Source organism: Triticum dicoccoides, chromosome 2A (genome assembly GCF_002162155.2).
Source record: "Triticum dicoccoides isolate Atlit2015 ecotype Zavitan chromosome 2A, WEW_v2.0, whole genome shotgun sequence".
Classification (NCBI taxonomy): domain Eukaryota; kingdom Viridiplantae; phylum Streptophyta; class Magnoliopsida; order Poales; family Poaceae; genus Triticum; species Triticum dicoccoides.
In genome coordinates, this window is record NC_041382.1 from 40847270 (window position 1) to 40862920 (window position 15651).

The window sequence follows — 15651 nt, forward strand, 5'->3', positions numbered from 1 at the left end:
TGTTAGTGCCATTTTTTCAAATTTGAAAACACTTTTTTTGTTTTTTGTTTTCTTTGTTTCTTTATTTATTTTATTTTGTTTCTACTTACAACAAAATACTTATTGTTGCTATTTTTATTTTTTTCCAGTTTTTTTGTTTTGTTTTCTGCATTATTTATTTCCTTTTGTTTTTGCTTTATTTTTTAATTCTTTTTGATTTTAGGTCAGCAAAATTATAAACTTTCTGTTAGTGCCATTAGTTTTAGAAAAATTATAAACTTTCTGTTAGTGCCATTAGTTTTCAAATTTGAATAGTTAAAATTTGAATTCTTTGAAAATTGTTTGAATCACAAGTTTGTGATTAACTTACTAAAAAAATGAGAAAAGATGAAAGTTGAAAGTTTCTGTTAGTGCCTTTAGTTTTAGAAAGTTGAAAGTTGAAAGTTAAAAGTTGGCATGGGCCAGGGACTAATGGTCATGGTATTACGAGGGCCGAACCATAAGACATGAAAGCATTTCAAATGAACTCTGAAAAAGTTGAAAGTTGGGTTGGTATCATAATTTCACCCACATAGCATGTGCATGTACAAAACGGACAATGGTAGCATGTTCGTGTGTTGCAAAGTTGCGGGAGAAAGTCTTCACTTTTTCTTCGCTTGTGTCATTTGCTTATTGCACCGTAACCATGGATAATCTTCATTGTTTATCAGGATGCTTGGGTCAGCCTTGACATTGAAGGGAGGAATTTCATGAAACTTTTCATAATCTTCAGACATGTCTGTCTTGCCGTCCACTCCCAGGATGTCCCTTTTTCCTGAAAGAACTATGCGGCGCTTTGGCTCATCGTATGATGTATTCGCTTCCTTATCTTTTCTTTTTCTCGGTTTGGTAGACATGTCCTTCACATAGATAACCTGTGCCACATCATTGGCTAGGACGAACAGTTCGTCAGTGTACCCAAGATTTTTTAGATCCACTGTTGTCATTCCGTACTGTGGGTCTACCTGTACCCCGCCGCCTAACAGATTGACCCATTTGCACTTAAACAAAGGGACCTTAAAATTAGGTCTGTGGTCAAGTTCCCATATGTCCACTATGTAACCATAATATGTATCCTTTCCGCTCTCGGTTGCTGCATCAAAGCGGACACCGCTGTTTTGGTTGGTGCTCTTTTGATCTCGGGCGATCGTGTAAAATGTATTCCCATTTATCTTGTATCCTTTGTAAGTCAATACAGTCAAAGATGGTCCCCTGGACAACAAGTACAACTCATCACAAACAGTGTTGTCACCTCTGAGACGTGTTTCCAACCAACTGCTGAAAGTCCTGATGTGTTCACATGTAATCCAGTCGTCGCACTGCTCCGGATGTTTGGAGCGCAGACTGTTCTTGTGTACATCGACATACGGGGTCACCAAGGTAGAGTTCTGTAGAACTGTGTAGTGTGCTTGAGACCAAGAATATCCGTCCCTGCATATTATTGAGTCTCTTCCAAGAGTGCCTTTTCCAGCTAGTCTCCCCTCATACCGTGATTTAGGGAGACCTATCTTGTTAACGCCAGGAATGAAGTCAACACAAAACCCGATAACATCCTCTGTTTGATGGCCCATGGAGATGCTTCCTTTTGGCCTAGCGCGATTACGGACATATTTCTTTAGGACTCCCATGAACCTCTCAAAGGGGAACATATTGTGTAGAAATACGGGCCCCAGGATGACAATCTCGTCGACTAGATGAACTAGGACGTGCGTCATGATATTGAAGAAGGATGGTGGGAACACCAGCTCGAAACTGACAAGACATTGCGCCACATCACTCCTTAGCCTTGGTACGATTTCTGGATCGATCACCTTCTGAGAGATTGCATTGAGAAATGCACATAGCTTCACAATGGCTAATCGGACGTTTTCCGGTAGAAGCCCCCTCAATGCAACCGGAAGCAGTTGCGTCATAATCACGTGGCAGTCATGAGACTTTAGGTTCTGAAACTTTTTCTCTGGCATATTTATTATTCCCTTTATATTCGACGAGAAGCCAGTCGTGCAGGTCCTCCCATGCCTCAGGTGTATCTTTTGTCTTCCCATACACGCCCAAGAAGCCTAGCAGGTTCACGCAAAGGTTCTTCGTCACGTGCATCATGTCGATTGAGGAGCGGACCTCTAGGTCTTTCCAGTAGGGTAGGTCCTAAAATATAGATTTCTTCTTCCACATGGGTGCGTGTCCCTCAGCGTCATTCGGAACAGCTAGTCCACCGGGACCCTTTCCAAAGATTACGTAGTGTAAATCATTGACCATAGCAAGCACGTGATCACCAGTGCGCATGGCGGGCTTCTTCAGGTGATCTGCCTCGCCTTTGAAATGCTTGCCTTTCTTTCGACATTGATGGTTGGTTGGAAGAAATCGACGATGGCCCAGGTACACATTCTTCCTGCATTTGTCCAGGTATATACTTTCAGTGTCATCTAAACAGTGCGTGCATGTGTGGTATCCTTTGTTTGTCTGTCCTGAAAGGTTACTGAGAGCGGGCCAATCGTTGATGGTCACGAACAGCAATGCCTTAATGTTAAATTCCTCCTGTCTGTGCTCATCCCACATACGTACACCGTTTTCATTCCACAGCTGTAAAAGTTCTTCAACTAATGGCCTTAGGTACACATCAATTTCGTTGCCGGGTTGCTTAGGGCCTTGGATGAGAACTGACATCATAATGAACTTCCGCTTCATGCACATCCAAGGAGGAAGGTTATACATACATAGAGTCACGGGCCAGGTGTTGTGATTGCTGCTCTACTCCCCGAAAGGATTAATGCCATTCGCGCTTAAAGCAAACCATACATTCCTTGGGTCCTTTGCAAACTCATCCCAGTACTTTCTCTCAATTTTTCTCCACTGCGACCCGTCAGCGGGTGCTCTCAACTTCCCATCTTTCTTTCGGTTCTCACTGTGCCATCGCATCAACTTGGCATGCTCTTCGTTTTTGAACAGACGTTTGAACCGTGGTATTATAGGAGCATACCACATCACCTTCGCAGGAACCCTCTTCCTGGGGGACTCACCGTCAACATCACCAGGGTCATCTCGTCTGATCTTATACCGCAATGCACCGCATACCAGGTATGCGTTCAGATCCTTGTATGCACCGCGGTAGAGGATGTAGTCATTAGGGCATGCATGTATCTTCTCCACCTCCAATCCTAGAGGGCATACGACCTTCTTTGCTACGTATGTACTGTCGGGCAATTCGTTATCCTTTGGAAGCTTCTTCTTCAATATTTTCAGTAGCTTCTCAAATCCTTTGTCAGCCACAGCATTCTCTACCTTCCACTGCAGCAATTTCAGTACGGTACCGAGCTTTGTGTTGCCATCTTCGCAATTGGGGTATAACCCTTTTTTGTGATCCTCTAACATGCGATCGAACTTCAGCTTCTCCTTTTGACTAATGCATTGCGTCCTTGCATCGACAATGACCCGGCGGAGATCATCATCATCGGGCACATCGTCTGGTTCCTCTTGATCTTCAGCAGCTTCACCCGTTGCAGCATCATTGGGCACATCGTCTGGTTCCTCTTGATCTTCACCAGCTCCCCCCGTTGCAGCATCACCGTATTCAGGGGGCACATAGTTGTCATCGTAGTCTTCTTCTTCGCCGTCTTCCATCATAACCCCTATTTCTCCGTGCCTCGTCCAAACATTATAGTGTGGCATGAAACCCTGTAAAGCAGGTGGGAGTGAAGGATTTTCCGGTTAGAGTAAGACCTCGTATTCCCACATTCAGTGCATGGATAACACATAAAACCATTCTGCTTGTTTGCCTCAGCCGCATCGAGAAACTCATGCACGCCCTTAATGTACTCGCGGGTGTGTCTGTCACCGTACATCCATTGCCGGTTCATCTGCGTGCATTATATATAATTAAGTGTCCAAATTAATAGAAGTTCATCATCACATTAAAACCAAAGTGCATACATAGTTCTCATCTAACAACATATAACTCTCCAGAGCATCTAATTAATTAAATCATACATTGAAACTATGTAAAACATTTCAATGCGAAAACAAATGCTATCATAATCGCAACCAAGGTAACAATTGATCCAACGGCATAATGATACCAAGCCTCGATATGAATGGCATATTTTCTAATCTTTCTAATCTTCAAGCACATTGCATCCATCTTGATCTTATGATCATCGACGACATCCGCAACATGCAACTCCAATATCATCTTCTCCTCCTCAATTTTTTTTTATTTTTTCCTCCAGCAAATTGTTTTCTTCTTCAACTAAATTTAACCTCTCGACAATAGGGTCGGTTGGCATTTCCGATTCACATACATCCTAGATAAATAAAATCTATGTGACGTTGGTCGGCATAATTTTCATAAACAATAAATGAACCAATAGTTATAAAGATAATATACATACCACATCCGAATCATAGACAGGACGAGGGCCGACGGGGGCGGATACCAAAACCATCACACTATATAAGATGCAATCTTAAATGTAAGAAAATGATACAAGTATCTATCTAAACATACAAGTAAGAATATTTTTCCTTTCAGAAAGAAGATAAGAACAAGAGGCTCACCACGGTGGTGTCGGTGATGAGATCGGCGCGGGTGATCGACGGCGGTGAAGACGGGGACGGGGTGTGACGGACCGCTAAATCTAGACAAATCTCGAGGAAAATGGAGCTTGGAGGTCGAGCTTCGAGAGGAGAAAGCTTAAGTAGTGTGGCTCGGGCATTCCATCGAACACCTCATGTGCATAGGAGGTGAGCTAGAGCACCACAAAGCCCTCTCCCCCTCGGCCAGAAAAAACAGAGCACTGTGCTCTGCTCTTGCGCGAGGGGGTATATATAGGCACCTCATTGGTCCCGGTTGGTGACATGAGCCGGGACTAAAGGGGAGCCTTTGGTCCCGGTTCAAGCCACCAACCGGGACCAATGGTGGTGGTCCAGGAGCGAGGCCCATTGGTCCCGGTTCTTCCCACCAACCGGGACCAAAAGGTCCAGATGAACCGAGACCAATGGCCCACGTGGCCCGGCCGGCCCCCTGGGCTCACGAACCGGGACCAATGTCCATATTGGTCCCGGTTCTAGACTGAACCGGGACTAATGGGCTGACCCGGCCTGGACCAAAGCCCTGTTTTCTACTAGTGTCGTATCCCTCGAAGATACTTCCTCTGTCCCATGATGTAAGACACTTTTTGACACTATCCCATAATGTAAGACTTATATAACGGAAACATGTTTCCACAATAAAGGGAAAACAGATGGGAAAAGATGCGTCTAACCTATCCCTCACTAGATAGGGAAAGTCCATTGTAGTTCTCTCGGACTGCATGCTCGAGATCTGTTGCAACGATGACGGCGTGAGAGGCTAGACGACGATCGGAGGGGCGTGATGGTGGGCTGAGCTGGTGGTTGTCCATGTTGGGGACGGGCTTGATGATGCCAGGGTCGTGTGGCGGGAGAGAGATGGAGGACGAGCAAAAAAGAGTATCCCACTGACAAGTGGGTCCCACAAGGAAGAAAATTGGTATTCAGAGAATTTGACATTGCATGAGTGCTCTATAAAGTCTCTAAAGAATTATGAAGGGCTCTCAGAAATAGTTTCAGAGGCTGCCGTTGGAGAATTTTGTGGAGTTCTCTGAACGCCTGCTTTGAAGAATAGCTAGGATGTAGCATAATCAGAAACTAATCATGTTTTCGAAATTGAAAAAAAAAATGGTTGTACTTATGAAAGCAGTTTCACTTATACTCTCTCTATTCCTAAATATAAGAATTCTAGAGCTTTCAATATGGACTACATACAGATGTATACAGACGTAGTTTAGAGTGCAGATTCACTCATTTTGTTTCGTATGTAGTTCATATTGAAATCTTTAAAGAGACTTATATTTAGGAACTGAGAGAGTATTTAGAAAAAAAGGTAAACAAATATACAACAGAAAACTGAATTTGTTTATTCAGTTTCCGGTTATTTTTTGGCTCCTGGTTTTTATGAGCTAAGCTACAAGCTTTACAAGAACTAGGTTTGCTCGGGAGTCCTCACCTAATGAAGTGTATATTCAACGCAGGTTAAAGATAGATAATCTGAGCGAACTAAGAATAACTTAGCTGGTTACATTCCTTGTGGCTAAATTAGCCCACCGGGGTTTAAGTCCTAGAATCGGCATGTGTGCTTGCATATTTTCTGGATTTATTTCACGTTCTTCAATGTTATTCTTTCAGTGGTATGGTGTGCCCGTTAACAACGAGGCATTTGTGGCGAGTTCATCAATCTTAATATTTGCCAACTAAATCTCTCGAAGTTGCTTATAGAGGTAGGAGTGTGTGCATGTGTTTATAGGGGTGTATGTGCGTGTATGTGAGCATCTGCATTTGTATTGTATTTTAAAAATAGCCGACAATATGATAAAATATACTATTTAAGTCTGGATTTTGTTATAAAATAGCTAAATGTACGAAGATAGGGCATAAGGTTTGCTTGAAACAAATAGCCCAACCCCCCCCCCCCTCTCTCTCTAGAAGAAAGTTCCAGCGTCATTAGGGCATCTCCGATATTGACCCGTAAATTTCCTCCCGCATCCATACGCAGACAGGGGGACCAGCCTACGGATATGGAAGCCAGCCATCCAATGCTATCATCTATATGTCCGTCAGTAAAGGGCAATTTGAAATTCAAATAAAGTCTGATTCATAGCGCGCATTGGATCACACTAGCGTCGGATCACATTGCCCTATCACAACTGAAAAGAGGCAAGTATGCTTAGTTTTTATATGCCTGATCATAAAAGAGTATCAGTCTGGCAGTCCCTGCAAAAAAATAGATTTTCTGCCCTGCCGGTCCAGTCATATGAGCCTACGCGTTCAAGGTGTCGTCGCCGCCACATAGGCAACCTCCGCCTCTGCCTCCTTGTCCGCCTCCTCCTCCTCCTCCTCCTCCTCCTCCTCCTTGTACACCGCCTCCAACTGATCTTTCTGCCGCTACAACATCTTGTAGCGTATGGACTTGCACGATCATTCTTGCATCAGCATCCAAAGACTCCAAATTCAAGGACAACATCTTTGCATCCACCACATCGGGTGTGATCTTCAGCTTCTTTTCTTCGAGCATTCCCTTCTTCTCCTCGAGCATGGCCTTCTTATTTTCGATCATGGCTCTCTTCTCATCAAGTTTGAGCTTCTTCTTGGTCCCCTCCATCAAAAGTTTGAAACTCTTCGCCTTTTTTTCCTCCTTGATGTCTGTGAGCTTGACGTATGCCTCCTTCTTCGACAAGATGTCCTTTAACCTCTCAGCCACCTTGGCCGCTGCACTTTCTCACTTTGCCCTCTCCTCCTCCCAATTATCTCCCCAGAACTCTCTTCTAACCTTCTTGGGCGGTTCTTTTCTTGGGTCGGTTGGGTTACGATTTCTTTCTCAGTGGCTTGTGTGGTGGTCTTGGCTATGTATAGGTTCCACTTCAGTTTCGCATTCAACTTCAGCCAACAAAGCATGATGGTGAAGTTTTTTTTCTCCAACTTCTTGAACGTCGTACATGCACAAGGCTCAAAATAAAACATTGTCAACAATGCGTATCCGGCTAGTGACCAACAAAACTATACATATCCTACTAGAGATAAACAAAACTACGCATATCCGGTCAAATGAACTTACTTGCTCGGTGATTTTCATATCACTAGGCCACCGTGCGATGAGATGCACCCAGTGGCCGCAATACTTCGACATAGTTTCTTGGATTACCATTGATTGTTGAGGGACTTTGATTCACGGTTGTAGATGACCACGTCGGAGTAGAGCGTGAATACTTGTGTTCATGGAACCATGTGTGACTGTTAGCCCAAAAAGTTATGCCCTTTTGCTCTGTGTCATGGATTGGATCGAGACTAGTGGCCAACCATGCATCACACAATAACTTGTCCCCCTGCATGTTGAAGCTTTCTCCTGTACCCCTCTTCTTCGGATCGCCGAAAAAATCATACGGATCATCTCCTCCTCATCATCGACGTTGTCGTCGTCGTCCTCCTCCTCCTGCTGCTGTCCGGGGCCCCAATGTTGCTATTGTGTGCCAGTAATCATAGGACTGCTTGTTGGGGAACACAGTAATTTCAAAAAATTTAAGCGTATGATTTTTATGTCTCGACCATTTTGAGACTCTTCGTCATGTCCGTGATCATATCCGGGACTCCGAACTACCTTCGGTACATCAAAACACATAAACTCATATTACCAATCGTCACTGAACTTTAAGCGTGCGGACCCTACGGGTTCGAGAACTATGTAGACATGACCGAGAATTGTCTCTGGTCAATAACCAATAGCGGAACCTGGATGCTCATATTGGCTCCTACATATTCTACGGAGATCTTTATCGGTCAAACCGCATAACGGTATACTTTGTTCCCTTTGTCATCGGTATGTTACTTGCCCGAGATTCGATCGTTGGTATCTCAATACCTAGTTCAATCTCGTTACCGACAAGTTTCTTTACTCGTTCCGTAATGCTACATCCCGTAACTAACTCATTAGCTACATTGCTTGCAAGGATTATAGTGATGTACATTACCGAGAGGGCCCAGAGATACCTCTCCGACAATTGGAGTGACAAATCCTAATCTTGATCCATGCCAACTCAACCAACACCATCGGAGACACCTGTAGAGCACATTTATAATCACCCAGTTATGTTGTAACGTTTGGTAGCACACAAAGTGTTCCTCCAGTATTCGGAAGTTGCATGATCTCATAGTCATAGGAACATGTATTGTTATGGAGAAAGCAATAGAAACAAACTAAACGATCATCGTGCTAAGCTAACGGACGGGTCAAGTCAATCACATCATTCTCTAATTATGTGACCCCCTTAATCAAATGACAACTCATGTCTATAGTTAGGAAACATAACTATCATTGATTCAACGAGTAGTCAAGTAGAGGCAAACTAGTGACACTCTGTTTGTCTATGTATTCACACATGTACTAAGTTTCCGGTTGGTACAATTCTAGCATGAATAATAAACATTTATCATGATATAAGGAAATATAAATAACAACTTTATTATTGCCTCTAGGGTATATTTCCTTCACTGCTGCGTGCCCTGCTGGGTGTAGCCCTGCTGCGTGTGGGTATAGTTGCCGAACTGGGTGAGATCCGAGTCTTCCACCTGCCCGTCCTCATAGTCACCTCCTCCTCCGCCTCCGTCATGGATGATGTCGAACATCTCCCTCTCCCCGTCTTCGTACACCTTCTCCCCCACTTTAGGTATAGCACTGGACAGCATGCAGGCACCCATATGCTCCCGAGTTGTTTGGTGGTGTTGAAGTATGGAGCCTTGTGATACTCCGGCCATGGCGGCATCTGTATGGTGGGCTGCACCATAGGGGCACCGCGGCCCAGGCCGTGACCTCCACCACGTCCGCCACCATCATGCCCTCCGCCGGCTTTCTGCTTCTTGAGTGTTTCCTCTTTGCGACCTTCGCTCTGACGTGGCGTTTTTGCCGTGTCGCGAGTTCATCTTCTGGGCGAGTGTGATGCTCGGATCCTTCACCACCTCCATCTCCAATAGGTTCTCCTCTGGTTCCATGCGTCTACGGTGGGAGGGAAGAAGAGAGTGGGAGAAAAGCGCAGGAATTGGGTGGAGAGTGGAGGGATGGAAGAAGAGAGTGGGGATTTTGGTGAGAAGACAGTGCGGGTAGGTACAAAAGCATGGGCTCCGCCTTCCTTCTTGATGGGACAGGGGTGTCGTCTTCCGACATGTCTCGTGTCCGGATTCAGATAAAGCCCCCAACTTTGGTTTCGGTTTGTGGAAAAATTGTGGTCCGATTGTTCTGCGGACGGATGAAACTCGGTGTTGGATGAATTCTGGGGTCCGGACAGCTACGTCCAGACGGATGCTATCGGGTTGAGGGTCGCCGTTGAAGATTCCCTCATGCACTAGGACACCTTTTTGTTTTGAGGGCCATGCACTAGGACACCTACAATCCTACACTCCCTCACTCAGCACAACTTTCCAGCCAACTAGACCACGTGAAGGAGAAGCCTTGTTCGTTAGCGAAAAAGCCACTTGACTTTGTTTGGCTTTTTAAAATCAACTTTTTTTAGGAGTAAAGCATAAGCCATTTTAAAATCAACTTCGGAAATAGCTTCTTCCTATGCATCTCATGGATCATGTTATGAAGGATGGATTAGTACACCATCCTTAATGTATCTGCCGTTTTGCCATGGTGTAGTACCTACGTACCTTTGAGCTAGGGATGCAAGTGTATGCCCTAAAACAAGCAAATTAGTTCATTCCGGCTGTAAGATTAATTCTAAATATATACTACTCCTATGATATTGCCTGCAAACCCGCCCGTCCTGCATCCCTACTTTGAGCCAGTCATGCAATCCGATTTGTGATGAACTTTCAAAATTTTAAAATCAACATATATACTACTCCCTCCGTTCCTAAATATAAGTCTTTCTGGAGGTTCCACCAAGTGACTGTATACGGAGCAAAATGAGTGAACCTACACTCTAAAATGTCTACATACATCTATATGTTATATTTTATTTGAAATGTCTAAAAAGACTTATATTTAGGAACGGAGGGAGTAGTAAGCTTGTCGCATGTAGTGTCGTTGTACTTATCTTTGTGCATCCGCTGCGTTGGGCAAGAGTGTGATTATCCTAAAGTTGAGGCCCACACATGCCTGCTACTCCTACTATACTCTCTCCGGTCCTTTTTAGTCTGCATATAAGTTTTATATAAAGTCAAAGCATCTCTACTTTGACCAAGCTAATAGAAGTATGTATCAACATTTATAATGCCAAATAAATATTGTTAGATTTATTATGAAATCCAGTTTAATGGAATATATATTTGGTATGGTAAATGTTGATATTTTTTAGTATATATTTGGTCAAACTTTGCAAAGTTTGACTTGACCCAAATGTAATACGTGAAGTAAAAAAGGACCGGAGGGAGTATATACGTACACACATACATGGTCCGCTGATGTATCGATCGTGCAATAATCAATCCGACACAGCATCAAAATCAGAAGCTAGCTACAGTAGCTACCATGGCGGCGGCTGCTCTCCCCGCGCTCTGCACTGCTCCCAAACCCCTGGCCTTATCGTTGCCTCGCTCCACACCGATCAACCTCCGCTGCTCAAAGATGGTAGGCAGCCCCGCCCGTTCCGTGAAGGCAGCGACCACCACGTCGACGCCAGTCGAGGAGGAAGCAGCTGCTGGGGTCGACGGCGGCGGCACAAAGCTGTCTGCTTGGACAAGCGTCCGGCAAGAGCGCTGGGAAGGCGAGTTGGCCGTCGAGGGAGATCTCCCACTCTGGCTGGTACGTATATATACTCCTAGGTTAATTACCTATATGCATATATTCCCGAACCATCCATTAGTTGCTCAAAAATGTACTGTATGTATGTCTGCTGTGTGGGCTAGAACGGCACGTACCTGAGGAACGGCCCAGGGGTGTGGGACGCCGGCGACGTCGCGTTCCACCACCTGTTCGACGGCTACGCGACACTCGTCCGCGTCTCCTTCTCGCATGGCCATGCCACCGGCGCGCACCGGCAGATAGAGTCGGACGCGTACATGGCCGCCAAGAAGCATGGCCGGCCAGTGCTGCGTGAGTTTTCCCAGTGCCCCGAGCCCGGGACCCTGCTCGACCGCGTGCGCGACGCCGTGGGGCTCCTCAGCGGCGCGGCCCTCACCGACAACCCCAACAGCGCCGTGCTGCCGCTCGGCGACGGCCGGGTCATGTGCCTCACCGAGACCACCAAGAGCTCCGTCCTGATAGACCCGCACACGCTCGACACGGTCGGCAAGTTCAAGTTCACGGGAAAAGTCGGCGCCAATGCGATGATACAGTCGGCGCACCCGATTGTGACCGAGTCCGAGTTCTTGACGCTGCTCCCTGACCTTGTCCGGCCAGGCCACCTTTTGGTGAGGATGGAGGCTGGGAGCAACGAGAGGAAGGTCGTAGGGAGGGTGGACTGCCGGAGTGGGCCGACGCCGGGATGGATGCACTCCTTTGCCGTGACGGAGAAGTATGTCGTGGTGCCCGAGATGCAGCTCCGGTACTCGTCGACCAGCCCGCTCAAGTCCGAACTCGCCCGGTTCTACGCCTTCGACTGGCTTCCTGCGTCCGGGAGCTACATGCACGTCATGTGCAGGTCCACCGGCAAGACTGTAAGTAAGCCCACATATACCCGGCGGTAGGTGGCCGGGCCGGCCGGGTACGTGTAGGACCGATGTTCATATACAGTACATACATACCGTTGCTCTACTTATGTTTGTTGATTTTCATAGCCCAGTCGGCCGCTGCGTTTGTTCTTGTCCGTGCATACAGGTGGCGAGCGTTGAGGTGCCACCTTTCATGGCAATCCACTTCATCAATGCGTACGAGGAGGTAGGCGAGGAAGGCCAGGCTGCTCAGGTCATCGTCGATTGCTGCGAGCACTACGGTGACCCTGCAATCATCGAGACGCTTGTCCTCCAGGGACTGAGGTCGTTCAGGGGCACGGACACGCTGCCTGACGCCAGAGTCGGCCGGTTCAGGATACCACTGGACGGCAGCCCGTCCGGCGAGCTCCAGACGGCGCTGGACCCTGAGGAGCATGGCCGAGGGATGGACATGTGCAACATCAACAGGGCGCGCCTCGGGAAGAAGTACCGATATGCTTACGCCTGCGGCGCACGCCGGCCTTGCAACTTCCCCAACACGCTCACCAAGATCGACCTGGTGCTGCGGAAGGCCATGAGCTGGCACGAGGAGGGCGCCGTGCCATCAGAGCCCTTCTTCGTGGCAAGGCCCGGGGCAACCGACGAAGACGACGGAGTGGTCATGTCTATCGTCAGCGCCGAGGATGGTGGAGGTTTCATGGTGGTGCTCCACGCGGCCACGTTCAAAGAGATTGCGCGCGTCAGGTTCCCATATGGGCTACCCTACGGTTTCCACGGATGCTGGATTCCAGCCAAGAACTGAAGGCAACACAACAAATTCATCCTGCCGATGTGTTTCCCGTTTCTGTTTTTCTCTTTTCTTTTTCAACCAGGCATTGGTCCGTTCCTATTAAGAGAAACACTTGCCAGATGTCGCCGTTCACTGTGGAAGCAATTGCGATGCTTGGTTGCATTGGAGATGGGAGAAGGGAGCGAGAGAGGCGATCCCCCACCTACCAGCAGTAGTGGCGCCGCGGCCGTCATTATTGTCACCACATCCTTATCTCCCCCCGTTTCCCAACCCCCATCCCCACACCCCCGAGAGAACTACTGCATCCCACACCCCACGGCCAGATCTGACGAACTCGATGGTCGGTGGAGTGCGACGCGGGGCGTGGGCGCGGCGTCTGCGACCCGCTCAGGTGGCGGCGCCGCCGGTGGCGACGCTCCCGGAGATCGATGCGTCGTCGCCGGAAGCGATTGCGGAGATGCGCCGGGTGGTGGAAGCGAGATTCCCAATCCGCTCCAAGTGGCCCGAGATTTTCATGGAGATCCTGCATCGTGCGACATTCGAAGAGCGAGCCCGCTTTGCGGGCGACGACGGCGGGATGGACTACGAGTTCATCTTCTAGGCGATTCAGGAGGCGGAGTCGGCGGATCCAGGGCAAGCGGCGAGATGGGCGCGCTTCAAATTGAGTTCTCCTTCAAGGCTCAACATCCGACCCCCGCCGGTGCTGCAGCTCTCGCGCTCGCCGCCGGAGGCGCTGCCGCCGGGGGCCGTGCTCCCCAGGGTTCCTTGAAGCTTCAACAGCCCGGCGCATGGGCTCTGCAGGGTGTCCCCGCTCTGCAAGGGCGCAGGAGGATCAGGGGTTCTACCCTAGAGCCTCCGCCATGGCCGGGTGACCGGGGGGAGAAACCCCATTCTAAGGTACATAGAAATCGACCCAATCCTTGTTCTGATGCTGTTAATATTCAATCTGCTTGTCAGTCAATTGGGGATTCCCAGATTTTTATGAAAAAAGGAGTTCGTAGAGAATTTGTGAATCTGATGCGATTAGAGGGGTTACCCCGTTGAGTACCCAATGTGAAATCTCACCTTCACCGCGCTCGTCGCATTCCGTGATTGATGCACCGACTCCGGTGGTAAGTTCTAACTCTGACGAACTCGCTTGTGCGAGGAGAGCTGGACGGAGTTCAAATCAGCTGACTGCTGTGACCGAACCAAAACCCACCCCATCGTCGTTAATCACGAGATGTGTGGTTGGGAGGAAAGCGGGTTTTCGTGACACACTTTTGGGTCAGGCAAACGGTTCTGGAGAGGAGGTGGCGAACTTTTTCGGCCAGCTCTGGGTTATCCCCTACCCAACCCATAGCCGCCGCCTACATAAACCTAGGCCGCTGCCACCAAACCTAGATATGCTATCCCCAAATTGTTTTGGGTGAGAAAGGATCTATTCCAATCAAGAAACTTCTCGGTCCAAGATTGCTTCCCGATTTCGTCTGTTGGTCCATTTGATCCTATCCCTACCATCTTCAAGATCTCCATTGAAAACCCTAGGTTTCCTAGATCGTTCGCTGAAGTTGTTAAGAAAGGGATGGAAAACCGTGGCCAGATGCCACAGAGGAATCGCCGGCCACCTCCGGGGAAGAAGCCCAATCCCCAGGAGGGGAAATCTGCTCCCGCGGCTACGAGCGCTGCGGGGAAACCGGGTCAGCAGGGGGCGACCAAACTTAATCAGGTGTCCCAAGCCCAGGCTGTTCCTCCGGTTACCACTGCCCCACCCCCTCTCCCTCTACCACCAGTGGTTCAGCCTTTAGATCCTAAATACAAGGAGATGATCTGCTTCAATTGTAGTTGGCCTGGCCACTATGTGGGGAACTGTGTAGAGTCGAAAAAGTGTTTTATCTGTGCTGGGAATCATAATGTGAAGAACTATGCCGCTTGGGCAAAACCTCAACCTGCTGCCACTTATTTTGGTAGTGCTGCTTCTCGATCGGGATTCTATCACATTGAAGTTCCTGTAGCTGCTGAATCTAGTTGGCTAAATTACAAAAATTGTGCTGTTCTTATGGTGGTTAAAGGAGAGGTCTCTGCCTCTGAATTACTGACCCAATTGAATGGAATCTTTGTTGGGGAACGTAGTAATTTCAAAAAAATTCCTACGCACACGCAAGATCATGGTGATGCATAGCAACGAGAGGGGAGAGTGTGATCTACGTACCCTTGTAGATCGACAACGGAAGCGTTAATACAACGTAGAGGAAGTAGTCGTACGTCTTCCCGATCCGACCGATCCAAGCACCGTTACTCCGGCACCTCCGAGTTCTTAGCACACGTACAGCTCGATGACGCTCCCCGAGCTCCGATCCAGCAAAGCTTCGGGGATGAGTTCCGTCAGCACGGCGGCGTGGTGACGATTAAGATGTTCTACCAGCGCAGGGCTTCGCCTAAGCACTGCAACGATATGACCGAGGTGGAATATGGTGGAAGGGGGCACCGCACACGGCTAAGGAACGATCACGAGGATCAACTTGTGTGTCCTAGGGTGCCCCCCTGCCCCCGTATATAAAGGAGCAAGGGGGGAGGCCGGCCAGCCCTATGGGGCTCGCCAAAGGGAGGGGGAGTCCTCCTCCTAGTGGGAGTAGGACTCCCCTTTCCTAGTCCAACTAGGAAGAAAGAGGGGGAAGGAAAGAGAGGGGGAGGGAGAGGGAAAGAGGGGC

General features: G+C 48.0%; 1 protein-coding gene across 1 annotated transcript; it reads left to right on the top strand.

Moving 5' to 3' along the window:
- Positions 1–11050: 11050 nt before the first annotated feature.
- On the top strand, positions 11051–12973 carry LOC119357533 (carotenoid cleavage dioxygenase 8 homolog A, chloroplastic-like). The gene is made up of 3 exons (XM_037624447.1): positions 11051–11323; positions 11428–12177; positions 12338–12973. Exons 1-3 carry the CDS (start codon positions 11051–11053, stop codon positions 12971–12973), a joined length of 1659 nt encoding a protein of 552 aa, XP_037480344.1.
- Positions 12974–15651: the final 2678 nt, after the last annotated feature.